At 39.5% G+C, this 15764-nt stretch overlaps 2 protein-coding genes across 3 annotated transcripts; one reads left to right on the plus strand and one right to left on the minus strand.

Moving 5' to 3' along the window:
* Positions 1-1119: 1119 nt before the first annotated feature.
* Positions 1120-7685, minus strand: HIGD2A (HIG1 hypoxia inducible domain family member 2A). Of its 2 annotated transcripts, XM_070738975.1 has the most exons (3): positions 7374-7685; positions 4581-4795; positions 1120-2540 (listed from the first exon to the last, which is right to left on the minus strand). In XM_070738975.1, exons 1-2 carry the CDS (start codon positions 7513-7515, stop codon positions 4629-4631), a joined length of 309 nt encoding a protein of 102 aa, XP_070595076.1. In that variant the 5' UTR covers positions 7516-7685; the 3' UTR covers positions 1120-2540; positions 4581-4628. The 2 variants fall into 2 exon arrangements, with proteins under 2 accessions (XP_070595076.1, XP_070595077.1); XM_070738976.1 differs by lacking the exon at positions 1120-2540 and having other exon boundaries at positions 4340-4795; positions 7374-7657.
* Positions 7686-7775: 90 nt separating this feature from the next.
* NOP16 (NOP16 nucleolar protein) lies at positions 7776-13902 on the plus strand. Its single transcript, XM_070738974.1, has 5 exons — positions 7776-7949; positions 10354-10456; positions 11400-11469; positions 11880-11986; positions 13603-13902. The coding sequence occupies exons 1-5, from the start codon at positions 7843-7845 to the stop codon at positions 13741-13743; spliced, it is 528 nt and encodes a 175-aa protein (XP_070595075.1). The 5' UTR covers positions 7776-7842; the 3' UTR covers positions 13744-13902.
* The last annotated feature ends 1862 nt before the right edge of the window (positions 13903-15764 follow it).

Below are 15764 nucleotides of genomic sequence, written 5' to 3' on the forward strand. Positions count from 1 at the left end.
TCATCTTAAAGCATATCAAATTGCTTTGGATTAACTACATCTGCTAAACCCTGCTGTCTCCTGCAGAAGCCAGTGCATTATTTTTAAAACGTTCCCAAATTATTTTCCCAGTATGAACATCAAGATGAAATGATCACCTGTCATTTTGGGTGTTTTGCTGTTCTCTAAACTTTTGGCATAACCTCTATTCATCATTAATTTTTACAGACATCAAAATATATGCAAGCTCCTCCAAGAGCCTTGGGTGGGATTAGATTTATCCTGGACGCAAAAGGTATGCTTATAGTACAAGTTTAACTGAGTTATCACTCCCTTGAGTCACTTGTTTTAGTTACATTAATTTGAACCAAAAAGCCCTTTGGGGAGACGGAAATAGAGTAGGAGATTATGGCATTTCCCCATTGTAGAGTTCTTGGTACATTATTTTCATGTTACCTGATAACATTTAGTTAATGAAATGTCTGCAAGCAAATATTTCAGATCACACCAAGGATGTTATAGTTCAACCCTGAGCTACATACAGTATATTCTCTTCTACTGCAACCTTTTTACATTCTCGATTACCATTTTACCATCTTTTTACAATTTATGCTTATCCATTCCATTTATTTCCTTTTGCTAATCACAAGTTTTATTTTCTCACGTAAACCTAAATTCTTTTGTACTTTAGGATTTCTGGCTCTTATCAAAATATATTTTAACATTTACTTTGTCAAACACAATAGGCATGACTAAACTTAAAGCAGGTTTAATTCTATTTAAAATTTAAAGATATTTAAAGATTTAGTAAAGATATTTAAAAATCCTACAAAATGTGATTTACACTCAAGTATATTAGCATAAAATTACATCTGAAAATATATTGTTGAATGACAATTTTTCCCTAGCACTCCTTTGTAATTTAACAGTTTGAATGCATAAGGAATTGCTAGAAACTTTTTAAAAAGTGGTATAAATTGTCACAAAAGCTATGACACGTGGAAAATGCTAATAGTTAACAAGACCAAGTTAATAATTCTTTCGCAAGCTAGCATGCTCAAAAATGAACAGAGATGTAATTTATCCTGCCCTTGACATTAAGAGAACTGCACGAGAGCCAAAAAGACAGGAATCTGGTAGCACTGTTTCAGACTAGAAAATTTTATTAAAAGGTATAAACCATTATGAAATGCAACTCCATCCTTCAAATGCTTGGAATGGCTACTCGAATAAAAGATTTTAATTGGAATGAATTTGACGGGAGGGAGGAGACAACAGGCCAGTTTACTTATTAATTTATAAGGCTGTTATGACTCTGGGCAACACAGAATAATAAAACAATTAAAACATCATCAACAAAAAAAGACACTTCACCCCCACAAATTTTCAAGGGAACCATATAACACTCAAAGTTCTGTATCATTCCAGCTCAAGACCTTGGTAAAAAACCAGCTTTCAAAAGCTTTTTTTAAAAACAAGGTCTTAATGTGGAGAAATTGGAGGATAGTGTTCCAGAGGGCAGGTATTGTGCCAAGAAGGCATGCTTTATAAGACCCATCTAATGATACTGTTTAATGGCTAAGAATATGACAAATCTGGTTAATCACAAAACAGGCAGAAACTTCGGAAAAGTCTCTTATGTAATGAGATGTGTTTATATAATAACCAGCACAGTGAATTTTAACTTGGAAGCCTCTCGGTAAACAGCACAACTCACAGAGCAGGGGTGTTGCACAGGCATGCCCATCATTGCTTAAGTTGCTGTTATATATCTTTTGATAATCTTCAATTAGGGCGTACTGCGATCATCCGTAAGTGAATAAAGCATGAGTGCTTGTTAGAAAGGCCCCTAGGTCCAGAAAATGGTGCAATCAATATGGATTTCTGCAAAGTCCTTCTTGGCCATAGTTGCCACTGGCTTCAGCTGGAGCTGTTAGTCCAAGTAGGTCTCCCTCCATCCCCCATTAAATTGTGTAACAGGAGGAAATGGATTCCCATTTGGGCCTAAATATGGAACATATATCCAGTTCCAACACTCAGTTTGTTAGAGTTGAATGAGTCTCTTTTTCCATATATATACTGCTCAAAAAAATAAATGGAACACTCAAAGAATACATCCTAGATCTGAATGAATGAAATATTCTCATTGAACATTTCATTTGCACAACTATTCCATTTGCACAACAGTATGTGAAATTGATTGTCAATCAGTGTTGCTTCCTAAGTGGACAGTTTGATTTCACACAAGTTTCATTTACTTGGAGTTATATTCTGTTTTCTAAATGTTTCCTTTATTTTTTTGAGCAGTGTATATAACCTGATAGTCTCCAAGTAGGGATACAAGACTTTGATCTCTGCCAACCTTGGGTTGAGATAAATAACTCAGTATTATCACCAAACCGATGGTGTCTGATCTCAAACCAATTCATGATCTCATCCAATGTTCTCAAGCAGATGTTAAAAAGGAGAAGAGTGCTTTAACTTGTGTTGGTTGAATTCACTCTTCATGTTCTTCCAATATGCTCTAGGTAGCTCTTCTGGCATTTCATCTCCTAAGTGCCCTGGAAAATCAAAGCACACTTCAGGATTCATGCTCAGCGAAAGGATGCAGTGGTGTACTAAGGCCTTTACTACATGTCCATTTCAGCCAGCCAGCAAATTCTCAGCCAAATTATTCATCAAATACTTAGACAGAAAAAAAACCCCAATCTCCCTTTACAACTTGTCAGGGTTTATTCGTTGCTTTGGATGGTCTAGTTCAGGGGTGTCAAACTCATGGTGGGCATCACATGACGTATCGGGACTTTCCCCACCTTTGCTAAACCAGGTTTGGGCATAGCCAGCACGTGATGCATCCGGACCATGGGTCGAAAGTTTGGCAGCCCTGGTATAGTGTAACAGATTCCATTTCCCATTTTGCAAGAAGTTCAAAATGTAAAGCAATCAGAGTATACGTCCCTAGTAATTAATGATTAGGTCTGCAACTCTCAGATCAGGTAGTTACTTCCCTGAAACAAAAAGTAAAGACCTGATGTGCATCAGGATCGTGATGACAAGTCAGCTTGATAATTACCATGAATGCTAAGATGCCCATGATTTAATGCCACCTGGGGGGAAGGTTGAAATCACCAAAGATTGTAAGCCTTGGCGACTCCACCTCAATCCACCAAAGGAACCCAGTAACTCAGGCAGGGATGTCACTATGCAGCATGAAGGCTGCTACATCAACAAACCCGCTGCTCAATGGTGCCCCGCTTCAAAGGGTCTTACTCTAGTTATCAAGTTCTACAGAAGTATCCAGTGGTGGCAAGCCTTTTTTGGTTTGCGTGCCAAAGGGTGTGTGCGCATACGCTAGCATGTGCACACATAGAGCTGGGGTGGCGCAGCAGGTAGAGTGCTGTACTGCAGGCCACTGAAGCTGACTGTAGATCTGTAGGTCAGCGGTTCAAATCTCATCACCGGCTCAAGGTTGACTCAGCCTTCCATCCTTCCGAGGTGGGTAAAATGAGGACCCAGATTGTGGGGGCAATAGGCTGGCTCTGTTAGAAAAAGTGCTATTGCTAACATGTTGTAAGCCGCCCTGAGTCTAAGGAGAAGGGCGGCATAAAAATTGAATAAATAAATAAATGTGCCCACACGCATGCCCCTCCTCACACATGCACACACACCCGCACTGCCCCTGCGCATGTGCACAATCCCCCTGTTGTCTCCACATATGCATACAGGACTCACTAATGCCTGGGACAGTGAAAAACAGCCAAATGGAACATTCGGAAAAACAGACTTACGGTTTGCCCGTTGTGCTGTTTTTCACACTTGGAGCCTTCAAGGAAGCTTCCTGAAGCCTCGGAGTGCGAAAAACAGCACAACAGGTAAACAGGAAGTCCTTTTTCCGAACTTCCTGTTTGCCCGTTGGACTGTTTTTTGCACTCTGCTGCTTCAAGGAAGCTTCCTTGAAGCATCTGGAAGGCGAAATAACCTTCCCCAAGGATGAAAATCAGCTGGCTGGCATGGAGCTGACTTAGGGCAATGCCGTGCATGCTCTCCGATATGGCTCTATGTGCCACCTGTATCACACAGCCATAGGTTCGCCATCATGGCAAGTAACTTATCAAGTAACAATTGTTTCAGACTAATTCAGTAGGTCTTAACACAATGGTATTTAATACATCACAGTTCGATTCCTCCTGACTTCTGTCCCCTTGACAGTGACATTTCAGCAAAAATAACATCAAGAATAGAAACTTTTATGATTCTTTAACACTAACATAACATGGTTCATCACACCCAGTCTCCATAATAAATGCATTACTTCCGATGCGCTTTTAACCATTTAACTGCCTAGTAGAAAATAAAGGCCCTCCATCCAATCTGCTTTATTTACATCAGGTAATTTTACCAGTTTTATCATAAAGACAGGCTTAAAACATAGCTATGAGACATAATGTTATACACGATTGGCAAATTTGAATTGATGGGATATGTTAACAATGTTACTAAATAAAACTGGGCATTCTTGGTTATCAGAAAAGTCAGTTCCTAAGTAGTGCTGAAATATCATTCGGCAAAATGTGGTGTTCTGGCAGTGGGCTTGTTCTTACCCCAGTTAGTGGACAATATTTTCATATTATTGTACGGTAGCGTTTTTTTCATTTGGGTGTCTTCAGGTTTGTAACAGCCATGCCCACTAATATGGCTGCAACGGTTAAGCCCTGGGCTATAACACGGGCCCTCATCATTATCTGGGATTCCCTGGGTTTGTTATTTATGAAGCAGAAGAGTCCATAACTCAAAATTCCAGCTGTACAAAGGCAGCCTGAAGGAAAAGGAAGCAAAATAAAGAAATATTGTTATTTCAGACTTAAGGGACCATAACATTCATAATTTTAAATCCTACAGACCATTAATATGATCTACCTAATGATTGGCTGGGTCAAGGGTAGGCAAAGTTGGCTCTTCTATGACTTGTGGACTTCAACTCCCAGAATTCCTGAGCCAATCATGCTAGCTCAGGAATTCTGGGAGTTGAAGTCCATATGTCATAGAAGGGCCAACTTTGCCTATCCCTGGGCTGGGTGGACGTGGGTAGGTGGTCATGTGTCTGGGTGGGCCTGGCCAACTCAATATCGCCGGCATCTACTCATCCATCCCTCCAGCCACTTCTTGCCTCTCTGCTTCCTTAGGGCCTTTACAGGAAGCAGTTTATTTATTTATTAGATTTGTATGCCGCCCCTCTCCGTAGACTCGGGGCGGCTAATAACAGTAAAAAGACAATATGAACAAATCTAATATTAAAAGTAATGTAAAAAAACCCAATTTAAGAAACCAATCATACATACAGACATACCATGCATAAATTTTATAAGCCTAGGGGGAAGGGAATATCTCAGTTCCCCCATGCCTGACGACAGAGGTGGATTTTAAGGAGCTTACGAAAGGCAAGGAAGGTGGGGGCAACTCTGATATCTGGGGGGAGTTGGTTCCAGAGGGTCAGGGCCGCCACAGAGAAGGCTCTTCCCCGGGGTTCCGCCAAACGACATTGTTTAGTCGATGGGACCCAGAGAAGGTCTACTCTGTGGGACCTAACCAGTCGCTGGGATTTGTGCGGCAGAAGGCGGTCCCGGAGATATTCTGGTCCGATGCCATGAAGGGCTTTATAGGTCATAACCAACACTTTGAATTGTGACCGGAAACCGATCAGCAACCAGTGCAGACTGCAGAGTGTTGGTGTGACATGGGCATATTTAGGAGCTAAGCAGCCACCATGAGGAGTTCGCAAAACAGCTGGCTCAATTCAAATTGGCTCTGGCCGAGAAGGAGGCTCAGCAGAAGCACCTCACTGAGGACTATAAGCATAGGCTTTCCAAGCAGACGGAAGACCTGCGGGAGTGCAAGGCCAGATGCCAGCACCTGGAGGCTCAGTGGGCTGAGATAGTTAGCCAGTTCCAGGCTATGATGCTGTCCCACTGGAACAAAGCCCTCTGGCTCTTTGTCACCAGTGGGCCTTCCCTCCAACTCAAAACTCCGCACCAGGAGGCTGAAGCAGACCCCCTCCGGCCTACCCCAAAAGACCCCGAAGTGGGAGAGACTCTGCAGCAACACAAACGTTCACTGCACGTATCTGGCCCAGGGGCCGTAGTTTGAGGACCCCTGATTTAGTGCAATATAAAAAAAGCAAATAATTTTTCTGTGGACCAAAATTTTCTCACGGACCACCAGTGGTCCATGGACCACCGGTTGGTGACCACTGTTATAGAGGCTTGGCCTATCTCTTGAATATACCATCCCATCTTTTCATTTGAGAGCTCTCAGTTCTGTCAAGAAACTCTGGTTCATTGACCTGTAGTTCTCACATATTAAAAAGGGTGACAAAGGATCTAAACACAAGGCAGGGCATTCTTTTCCATTCCTTCACACCAGGAAAAACTTTATACCACTTTTATGGCTCATGTTTCTGTTAAAGACACACACCGATGTGATTTTTTTTGTTATTTAACATTAGTATTTTCCTGATCATTCTCTAATTAATTATCATCATGATAATTAAAAAAACAATCAATTTAAAACCAGTTAAAAAATCTAAAACAATTTAAAACCAGTTAAAATAATTAAAGGCAGTAAAAGCAGTTTTTAAAAAATGGCCAGATCCCCATGGTGTACTGTACTATCACATCAACTGCCCCAATGATGAGAAAATCTCAAGAACTGGTGGTTTTTAAGCCAAGCTTGCACTCTCCCTTTCTCAATAAGATCTAAGCTGTTTGACACAACAAAATCAATCAAATTTGGCAACTTGAAGATGTGTGGACTCTCAGAACTGGCTGGGGAATTCTGGAAGTAGAACTCCACACACCATAGCAAGGGTCCCCAAACGTGGCCACTTTAACAGTTGTGGACTTCAACTCCCAGAATTCTCCAGCCAGCAAGTTTGGAGACCTCTGCACCATAGGGATGCCAGGTTTGTAAAACACTGAGCTAAATTAAATGCTGAGAAAAGATTAAGCAGTATTTTTTTATCTGATGAGCTCTTAGGACCGTTTGATTTGAGATAAGCAAAAAAGGCATTTCTGAGGCTGGCTGACTTCGGAGCTATTGTGCGAAATCATCTCTTTTGTTCCTTCCTATACTTTAGTTATAAAACTTTTTTTTAATGTTTTTCGCATTTTAAAGTCTATTTGATTACTAGGTTGTTTTCCCGAACGGTTTAATTAACGGCAATCCACCCCCACTCCCCTTCAACACTGGGGATGGACAGGCAGAATGAAAAATATTTTAAAGAAATCATGCAATATTGAAATAATATCCCCGCTGCTTTCCCCAAAAGTCGCGCTTTCCGACTCTCGACCAATTCGCTGCCACTACTCGTCTAGAAAGGAATATTCGCCCAGGCTCACCGATGGGCACAAATGGATTCTCGCGGAACTTGCGCACGAACTTGCTTTGGAAGGCTTCGCCACCCGTGTTAGAAATGGGAGTAAAGCCTTCAATAACCGGGGGTCGGTAGGGATCAAATGGCGGCGGAGGATTCTGAGCCATGGCAGATCTCGCCGGATTCCAACGCAGGAAGGTCACCTCTCGATTCGCTTGAACGAAGCTCGACTCTTCCGCTGTCGCTAAATGTCCACTGTCGACCTCCGTCTTCAGCCTATAGTGCTTTTCACATGGGACATCTCTCCCTCTCTCCTCCCCCTCGCTCTGGGAAATGTAGTCCAAGTTAAACGCACCTAGGCTACGCCGATTGATCAGGCAGAACTACCACTCCCATCCTCCATTGCGATCGGATGCTTTGACTGCGACTGCGTAGGTCTCGAAGCTGGGGAAGCGCGTGGGTCCTTTCCGAGTTGGGTTCCGAGAGCCGCCACCATGCCGAAAGCCAAGCAGAAGCAGCGTCGGAAGAAGTATAATTATAACGTCGACCGGAAAAAATTGAACCGGGCTTTCCGCAAACGGTCGACGCCTCGAATAAAATGGTGAGTCGAGGAAAGTTGCCTGTTCAAGTCATTATTTGGGGCGAGCTTCGGGTGTGCATAGTCATTTGAGACGGTCTGAAAGGCGCCAGGTTCTCCAATGCTGCCTTTTGCACGACGTGCTGAGCCATACGTAGGTTGCCTAGGATTGATTGATTGATTGATTGATTGATTGATTATTACATCTGGAACTAGCCATAAGGTCTGGGCTGATTTAACACGCAGGCTAGGCTTAAAATGGGGAAGGCTGATTCGTAATTCGTCTGTCCAGCTTGAGCATCGCTCCCGAAATCGAGCTTTCTCTATAGTAATAGCAGCGCCGCTTCTGTTCCAATGAAGCGTTGAAATAATCATTTTTTTAAAATGGTGTTGGCTAGATCAGTGTTTCCCAACCTTGGGAACCTGAAGATATTTGGACTTCAACTTCCAGAATTCCCCAGCCAGCATTCGCTGGCTGGGGAATTCTGGGAGTTGAAGTCCAAATATCTTCAAGTTCCCAAGGTTGGGAAACATTGGGCTAGATTGTGTTCAGAAACCTGTTAATGAGGAATCTGTTCTGTTCCAAAAGCAGCGTATTTTCCTTTCTTTGGATTGTATTATGTGATCAGTTAAGGGGTTCTGGGTGAGTTTGGAGTGGCTTTAAAGGCAGGGAAATAATGCATTGCAAAAACGGCAACAACATAAACCAGGTGTCCTCATTCTAAAATTATTCATTCATTCATTCATTTGATTTTTATGCCGCCCTTCTCCTTAGACTCAGGGCAGCTTACAACATGTTAGAAATGGCACTTTTTAACAGAACCAGCCTATTGCCCCCACAATCCGGGTCCTCATTTTACCCACCTTGGAAGGATGGAAGGCTGAGTCAACCTTGAGCCAGCTTCAGTGGCCTGCAGTACAGCACTCTACCTGCTGCACCACCCTGGCTCTATACAGTAATACAGTACCTCGTCTTGCGAACCTAATTGGTTCCCGGGGGAGGTTCGTAAGGCAAAAAGTTTGTAAGATGAAACATTGTTTCCCATAGGAAACAATGTAAAATGAATTAATGGGTGCAACGGAAAAAAAAAAAACGCCGGCCGGCTGTCACCTTTTGAAACAGCCGGGCGCTTCTCAGCTTCTGAGCGTTCTCCCAATGCCGAACCCCGAAGTTCGGCAAAAGTTCAGGTTCGGGTGGCCGCCGAGAAGCCCCGCTGCCAAGCGCTTATTTCAGGGGTCAAGAAAATAGAAAAGAGGGTCTTATTTTCGGGGAAACATGGTACTATTTACTCCTATCCAACTACAGGTAGTCCTAGACTTACAACAGTTCATTTAATGACCATTTGGAATCACAATATTACTGAAAACACTGACATATGACCGTTTTTCACACGACCCATCCCCGTGGTCAAGCTATTTCATTTTATTTATTTATATTTATATTTATATTTTGTAAGTACCTATTGGTAATATGCAAAGATATTTGGATGCTTGACAACTGACTTACATTTATGATGATTGCAGTGTCCCAGAGTCATATGATTGCCTTTTGTTACCCAAAAAGCAAAGTCAATGAGAAAACCAGATTCACTTAACAACCGTGTTATCAATTTAACAGTTGCAGTGATTCATTTAAAAATTATATTGTGGCAAGAAAAGTTGTAAAACGGGGCAAACCTCACTTAATGAATTTCTCACTTAACATAAATTTGGGGTGCAATTGTAGTCATGGGTTGAGGACTACCTGTACATATGATGTCTGTTCCGTGCTAATTTCTCCTGGAAAACTATTGTTGCACACAAGATTTGGGGATAAACAATAATTAAGTTTAATTTATAGAGATAGATTTAGTTAAAAAATAACATAGAATGGAAATGACTAAATTCAAAAGTTATGGCAAGCACTTCATTATCATTGCTACAACTCCTTTTCATGTGTCAGAAAGGTAAAATATTGAAGAAGATGGGTAAATTTAATAAAAGTAATGAAGTGAACCCAAATTATGCTAAAGACTGCTTCTTTAACGATACTTGGAATGTCTTTAAACATATATGTTTAAATACATATGGGGTTTTTTAGGCACTAGACTTGTATAGGATTATTCCTATCAAGAGATAGAGTTGAGATAGCTGCCCTAGGCAGCCAATTTTGTATGTCTTGAAATACTAGCAGATTGTCATTTAACACATTCTTTTATCTTTACAATTATGAAAAGAGATGGGCACGTATATATTAGAGATTTTTAGCATCAAATCAACATGTTTTGTGCACTTTAATTGTAGGAGACGTCTGCCATTTGTTGATGGGTTTTAGGTTCAAAATTTCTCTTGATTATTATTGAAAAGGGAGGTTCTCTTCAAGATTGCATAGCATTGATGCCCTGCTTTATTTCTCTCCCCCTCCTCCTCCCCCTTTATTTATCTTCAGTGCTCAAATACGACAAGCCTGGGATAGCACCAAATCAGCTTCTAAGAATTTGGCCGAAATGGGCCTGGCTGCTGATCCAAACAAAGCAATTCCCATTCCAAAGGTTAGTGCTGTATGAATTTTAAGAACAGTTAATCACTTGAAATTCAAGGAAAACTATAAATCAAGGTTTATCGTTTAGGACAATGATGGCAAACCTTTTCGGCACCGAATGCCCAAATGCCGCAGCACCGTAAACCCGAAGACCAGCTGGTCGGTGCACGCATGCGCACAGGTCAGCTGATTTTCGGGTTTCTGGCGCTCAAGTGCGCGCGAAGACCAGGATGCGTCCTGGAAACCAGAAGAGCAGCTGGCGGTGGCACAAATGCCCACAGAGAGGGCCCTGCGTGTCACTTTTGGCACTCCTGCCATAGATTCTCCATCACGGAATTAGGAGCATTCATTATTTATTTGGATATTGTTCCAGGAAGACAATAACTGGAAAATGAAAATAGCATAACTGATTAGAAAAGTACATCATGAAAATGTAGAATTTTTCCAGTAAGTCTTAGATGGTATTGGTTAAATACAAATTATGCATGAGAAATAACATTGTAACTAAACTGTCATTAACCCATTTTGGGTTTAGAGATAAATTCTTCATTTGTCTGACTTTCTTACTATTTAGGAAATGGAAATAGTTGAAGAACTATTTCCCGTTCTTGGCATTTCATTTAGGCAAGTGACAATCATCATCTTGTTATTCATTTAGTGCCCTCTGTTGTTGACAACCATAGCTATGCTGAGAAATAAATGATAGAATTCTACTGTAAAGACTTATAAAATAGCTGTAACCATTTGTATTGTATAATAATTTGAAACTCTGTGATGTAACACAATGATGTATCACTCCCCATTAGACACCCAAAGAAAGATACTGATCCTTTTAAATGTTTAAAATGAGTTAACCATTATAAAATGATAAATATTGTGGTAAAAAGAAAATATACAATAATTCCTAACTGCCTTTTTGTGCAATGTGAGTTGTCATGTCTTTTAAATTACAGGGTACAAAAATGGAAATTGATGGACAAGAGGCAGGGACAGCAATTGTTAGGAAGCCATATGTAATAAATGGTGGGTATTACTTCATATCGGCAAAGTTTGTTACACATGTCATTCTTCATAGTACAATCTTTCATTAGTTGACTTGCTATTCCAATTAAGTGCAGTTGTCTTTTCTTCATTGTTTATTACCAAACGTAGTAGATATTCCAACTTTTTTGTGATTTTGAATACTAAATATACAGTATATTTTTGCAATCAGTTGGATAATCATTAGAAATTAGGTTGAGGAAAGAAATACATTTGTGTCTGCTGATAATGCATCTTTTCCAAGCAAGCCTGGGCATGGTCTCCTATTGGAAGAAAGGGGTATGACTTCCATGATGTAATGGGTGGGTGGAGCTATTCTGTTTCCACAAAAGTGGGTTTCACAGTGTGCAAACATTTCTTAATACCTGTTGATTTATTTTCTTTATGCCCAGAATTAGAATATGAAGCCAGCTTCCCAGAGGAGAAATCCGAGACCCTCTCCAGAGATCTTATTGACTACGTCAAACACATGATTCAGAAACATGGTGAAAATTATAAGGTAGAAATAATTTTGTAAATATTTCCAACTGAAGTTATTTGGTTTAGATAACTGCAATACATCATTAGAAAATGGTGTGAAAAATCAGATTAGATCATCCCAATTACAATATTTGAAGTGAGGAGGATTGGCTGTTACTACCACATCATGCCAATCCGTTTGCCTCCTGTTATTATTTCAAGGCCAGTTCTAATTGAATCTTAACCTGTAAATGCCTTTGAAACAGCTTGGCTGGGTGATAGCTCCTCTCACATGCAAGTATTTAAAACAAGTGCAGTACTAACATTTTCTCCAGGGAGACTCTTCTGGATTGCATGCTTGGATCTTTATTTTCCCCACACATTTTTAAAAACTGTATTCAGATCTTGGCAGGGTTTTTAATATGAATGACTTTCATGATGGTCAAGACTTGCATTTGTTCATATTGATATATTATGCATTATATAAGCTGTTGTAATCATAGGTTTATAGGCACTGAAATTTGGGAATGGAATATTACTGGAGGGTGATGTTTTAAGCCTAATGGGTGCTGTATAAAACCTTAATTCTTCCTCTATTGAAAGGAAGCAAGAGTCCAGGCTGAATAAGCAAGTTGCAGAATCCATGGCCATGTGGAAAACAATTAACTTGATATACAGCATGAAGAAAACCTATAGCTAACTTCCATATAAGGAAATATATGCCTTACTCTCATTCCTTTGCTAATCACCAGTAAACACACAATCCAGGAAAAGACAAAGAATGGAGCTTCCATTAATTACCTATAGGGAAGTTACAAGGAGATTGCCTTATATGGTGCATGACTGAATGGTAGTTGGGGGATGGCTTAATGTATGTGGCGTTCGCGAATTGGTTATTCTGTACCACATGTCAGGAAAAGTGAAATACAATAAAAGGAGCGATCTTGATTCAACCGAGGTCGTCTCATTGAGAAAACTTTCTCTCTGTCGCTTCATTCTGATGTGGCAATCACGGCATTCTGTGCCTCCCTAGAGGTTGACCCACTGGGGGAGGGCTGTTTGCCTTCAATAAGCAGCTTTAGGAAAGGATTTGTTTCCTCTACTTTCCCATATTGTTTTGTACAGTGTTTCTTAAATGTATGATTGTTCTGAAATGAACATTTGAACTGAAATGTCAATTTCAGAACAATCATACATTTCAAGCAAGAAACACTACAAGGCAATATGGGAACATAGAGGAAACAAATCCTTTCCAAAGCTGCCTATATAATGCATAATACATCAATATAAATAAATACAAGACGTGACCATCATGAAAGTCATTCATATTAAAACCCCTGCCAAGATCTGAATACAGTTTTTAAACAATCTTAAGGCCATTTGGATGATTTACACTGGAATGCTTAAAATTCTATGCTGCTGGCAGAATTCAGAATATTTATAGAGCAACTGGTTAAATTGTCTCCAGCATCTGAATCTACCTTTTATTGTACTGGAGTTCTGTGATTGTATTTGCTTTTGCTTTATGTACAGGCTGTCCTTGAGACCTGGATATTTAATGTACGGCTTACTTTCTGGGTGTGGCGACTTTCTAAAGCTGTAAGATTAATATAAAACTGCTTCTCTGTTAATTTATGCTTGTAATTTACTACCCAGGCTATGGCTCGTGATGAGAAGAATTATTACCAGGATACACCAAAACAAATAAAGAGGAAGATCAATGTGTATAAACGCTTCTATCCCGAGGAGTACCAAGCATTTATTACATCTTTACGGACAGAAAAAATGGAGCAATAATTATGAGGAGGAAAAGAGACTGAAACATTTTATCTAGCATGGATTTAAGGGACTGAGATTGAAAAACTGATATTTGGATAACGTAAAATATTGTCTTCTAAAGAAATAAGAAAAATGCATGTGGAACTTTGATTCTCCAAAGTTCTGCAGAAATTTTAAGTCTGCTTTCAAGTTTATTTATTTCACTGAAAATTCTTCAATGCAAAATAACTCTTAATGACAAAATGTTTTTGCCTTGTAGAGATCTTGGTTGACATGACCTTTCTAAATCTAGTGTCATAATAGGGCATATTGAAAAAATATGTTATAAGAGCAGAGGTTAATTGTACACCATGAGCATTTTGGAAAGAGCACAATAATAATAGCCTCAAATAGCACTTTCCTTTCTCTGAAATAGGATATGGACATAATATTAAAGCTTCAAAACTAGTACACTTGGGCCAGAAAAGAGCTGTCTCCATTCTCCAATAAGAGTCTATCCCAAAGAAATGCTAACTCTCTCAGTAAGCACTAGTCCATATTTATGGGAGGGAAGAAGTCACCGGCGCACCGCCCTGTTGATGGCAATGTTGGAATGAAGGTTCCTAATGTGTGATATGACTTGTCTGTCAAGCCATCTTTCCTTGGCTATTTTAACCCTGCTGTTCTGTTTAAAAAAAGTTACAAATCTTCTGTTCCCGGGTCACCCTGACCCGGACCGAAAACTCTTCATTTGCAGTGCTTATGTTTGGTCAATTTGAATACTTTTTTCACTTGGAAAGTAGTCTGAACATTTCTGCACACAATGATATGAAAATTGAACTGAAGAAATTAATCCTTATTGGTTTATTTTGCACATAAATATGCCTCCCCCCCCCCCCCCCCCGTTTTTGTGAATTTTTTTTAGGTTTATTGATAATTATGCCTGCAAAATACATTCTATTTTACTAAAGTTGGTGTGGGATTGGTAGCTTGAACATTTCTGAACATAATGATATGAAAATTGAACTGGAACAATTGATGCATATTGGTTTATTTTGTTGATGAAATGCACGCCCCCCCGTTTTTTTTAAATAGTCTTCACTTTATGGATAGTTTTGCTAGCAAAATACATTCTATTTTACTAAAGTTGGTGTGGGATTGGTAGCTTGAACATTTCTGAACATAATGATATGAAAATTGAACTGGAAAAATTGATGCATATTGGTTTATTTTGCACATAAATGTATGCCTCCCCCCATGTTCAATTATTTCAATTTATATAAAAATTATGCTGTTAATTTCAAACTTACATACTTTTTTTTAGTAAAATGGATTTGTTTCATAAAATTAGTTCTCTGGCTACAATATGGTTGATTTTCAAAAGGATATTCCAAATATTTCTAGCCAAATATGTATAAAAAGTGACAATAATGGCACACAGCAAGGCCGAGGGGGGGGGTGGCCCTTTTGTGGTAAAAATAAACCAATAAGAACCATTTTTTCCAGTTCATTTATATTTTTCTTATATTCATAAATGTTCAATTTAGTATATCAAACCTTTTGGGGGAAAATTCCTTGGGGATTTGTAGCCTTAAAAAATAGAAATTGACACGAAATTCAGAAAGGATGGGGGGAGGGGCTTTTTGATCAAAATAAAAATATAAGTCTCAATTTTTCCAGTTCAATTTTCATATCATTATGTTCATAAATGTTCAAACTAGTTTTCCAGTTGAAAAAGTTTTCAAAAAGACCAAATTCAAGTACCTAAAAAAAATCATTTTGGTCCGGGTCTATATGACTCGAACAGACTAAACGTGACTTTTTTTTTGCCCAGAAAAAAATTTTTTCCCCCACCCCCACAAATATTTTTTTGATGATCAGCATTGTTAAATTGAGTAAATGAATGCCTAAGATTTTAAAGAATATTTCGGATTTGGAGCATAAAAAAATAAAAAGTGAAAATGGTTGCAAGCAGCTGAGGGGGGGGAAGGCCTTATTTCTGATGTTAAAAAACCAGTAAGAATCATTTTTTTCAGTTCCTTTATATTTTTCTTATATTC

The sequence above is a fragment of the Erythrolamprus reginae genome, chromosome 2, assembly GCF_031021105.1.
Source record: "Erythrolamprus reginae isolate rEryReg1 chromosome 2, rEryReg1.hap1, whole genome shotgun sequence".
In the NCBI taxonomy this organism is placed as follows: domain Eukaryota; kingdom Metazoa; phylum Chordata; class Lepidosauria; order Squamata; family Dipsadidae; genus Erythrolamprus; species Erythrolamprus reginae.

What these genes read in the sequence shown, in the direction of transcription:
- HIGD2A (XM_070738975.1), bottom strand. Translation starts at nt 7,515, where the DNA reads ATGGCTCAGAATCCTCCGCCGCCATTTGATCCCTACCGACCCCCGGTT. An exon ending in GAATCCATTTGTGCCCATCG is followed by an intron (nt 4,796 to 7,373) that starts GTGAGCCTGGGC and finishes CTTTTCCTTCAG; the next exon opens with GCTGCCTTTGTACAGCTGGA.
- NOP16 (XM_070738974.1), top strand. Translation starts at nt 7,843, where the DNA reads ATGCCGAAAGCCAAGCAGAAGCAGCGTCGGAAGAAGTATAATTATAAC. An exon ending in AAGCAATTCCCATTCCAAAG is followed by an intron (nt 10,457 to 11,399) that starts GTTAGTGCTGTA and finishes TTTAAATTACAG; the next exon opens with GGTACAAAAATGGAAATTGA. An exon ending in AACATGGTGAAAATTATAAG is followed by an intron (nt 11,987 to 13,602) that starts GTAGAAATAATT and finishes TTTACTACCCAG; the next exon opens with GCTATGGCTCGTGATGAGAA.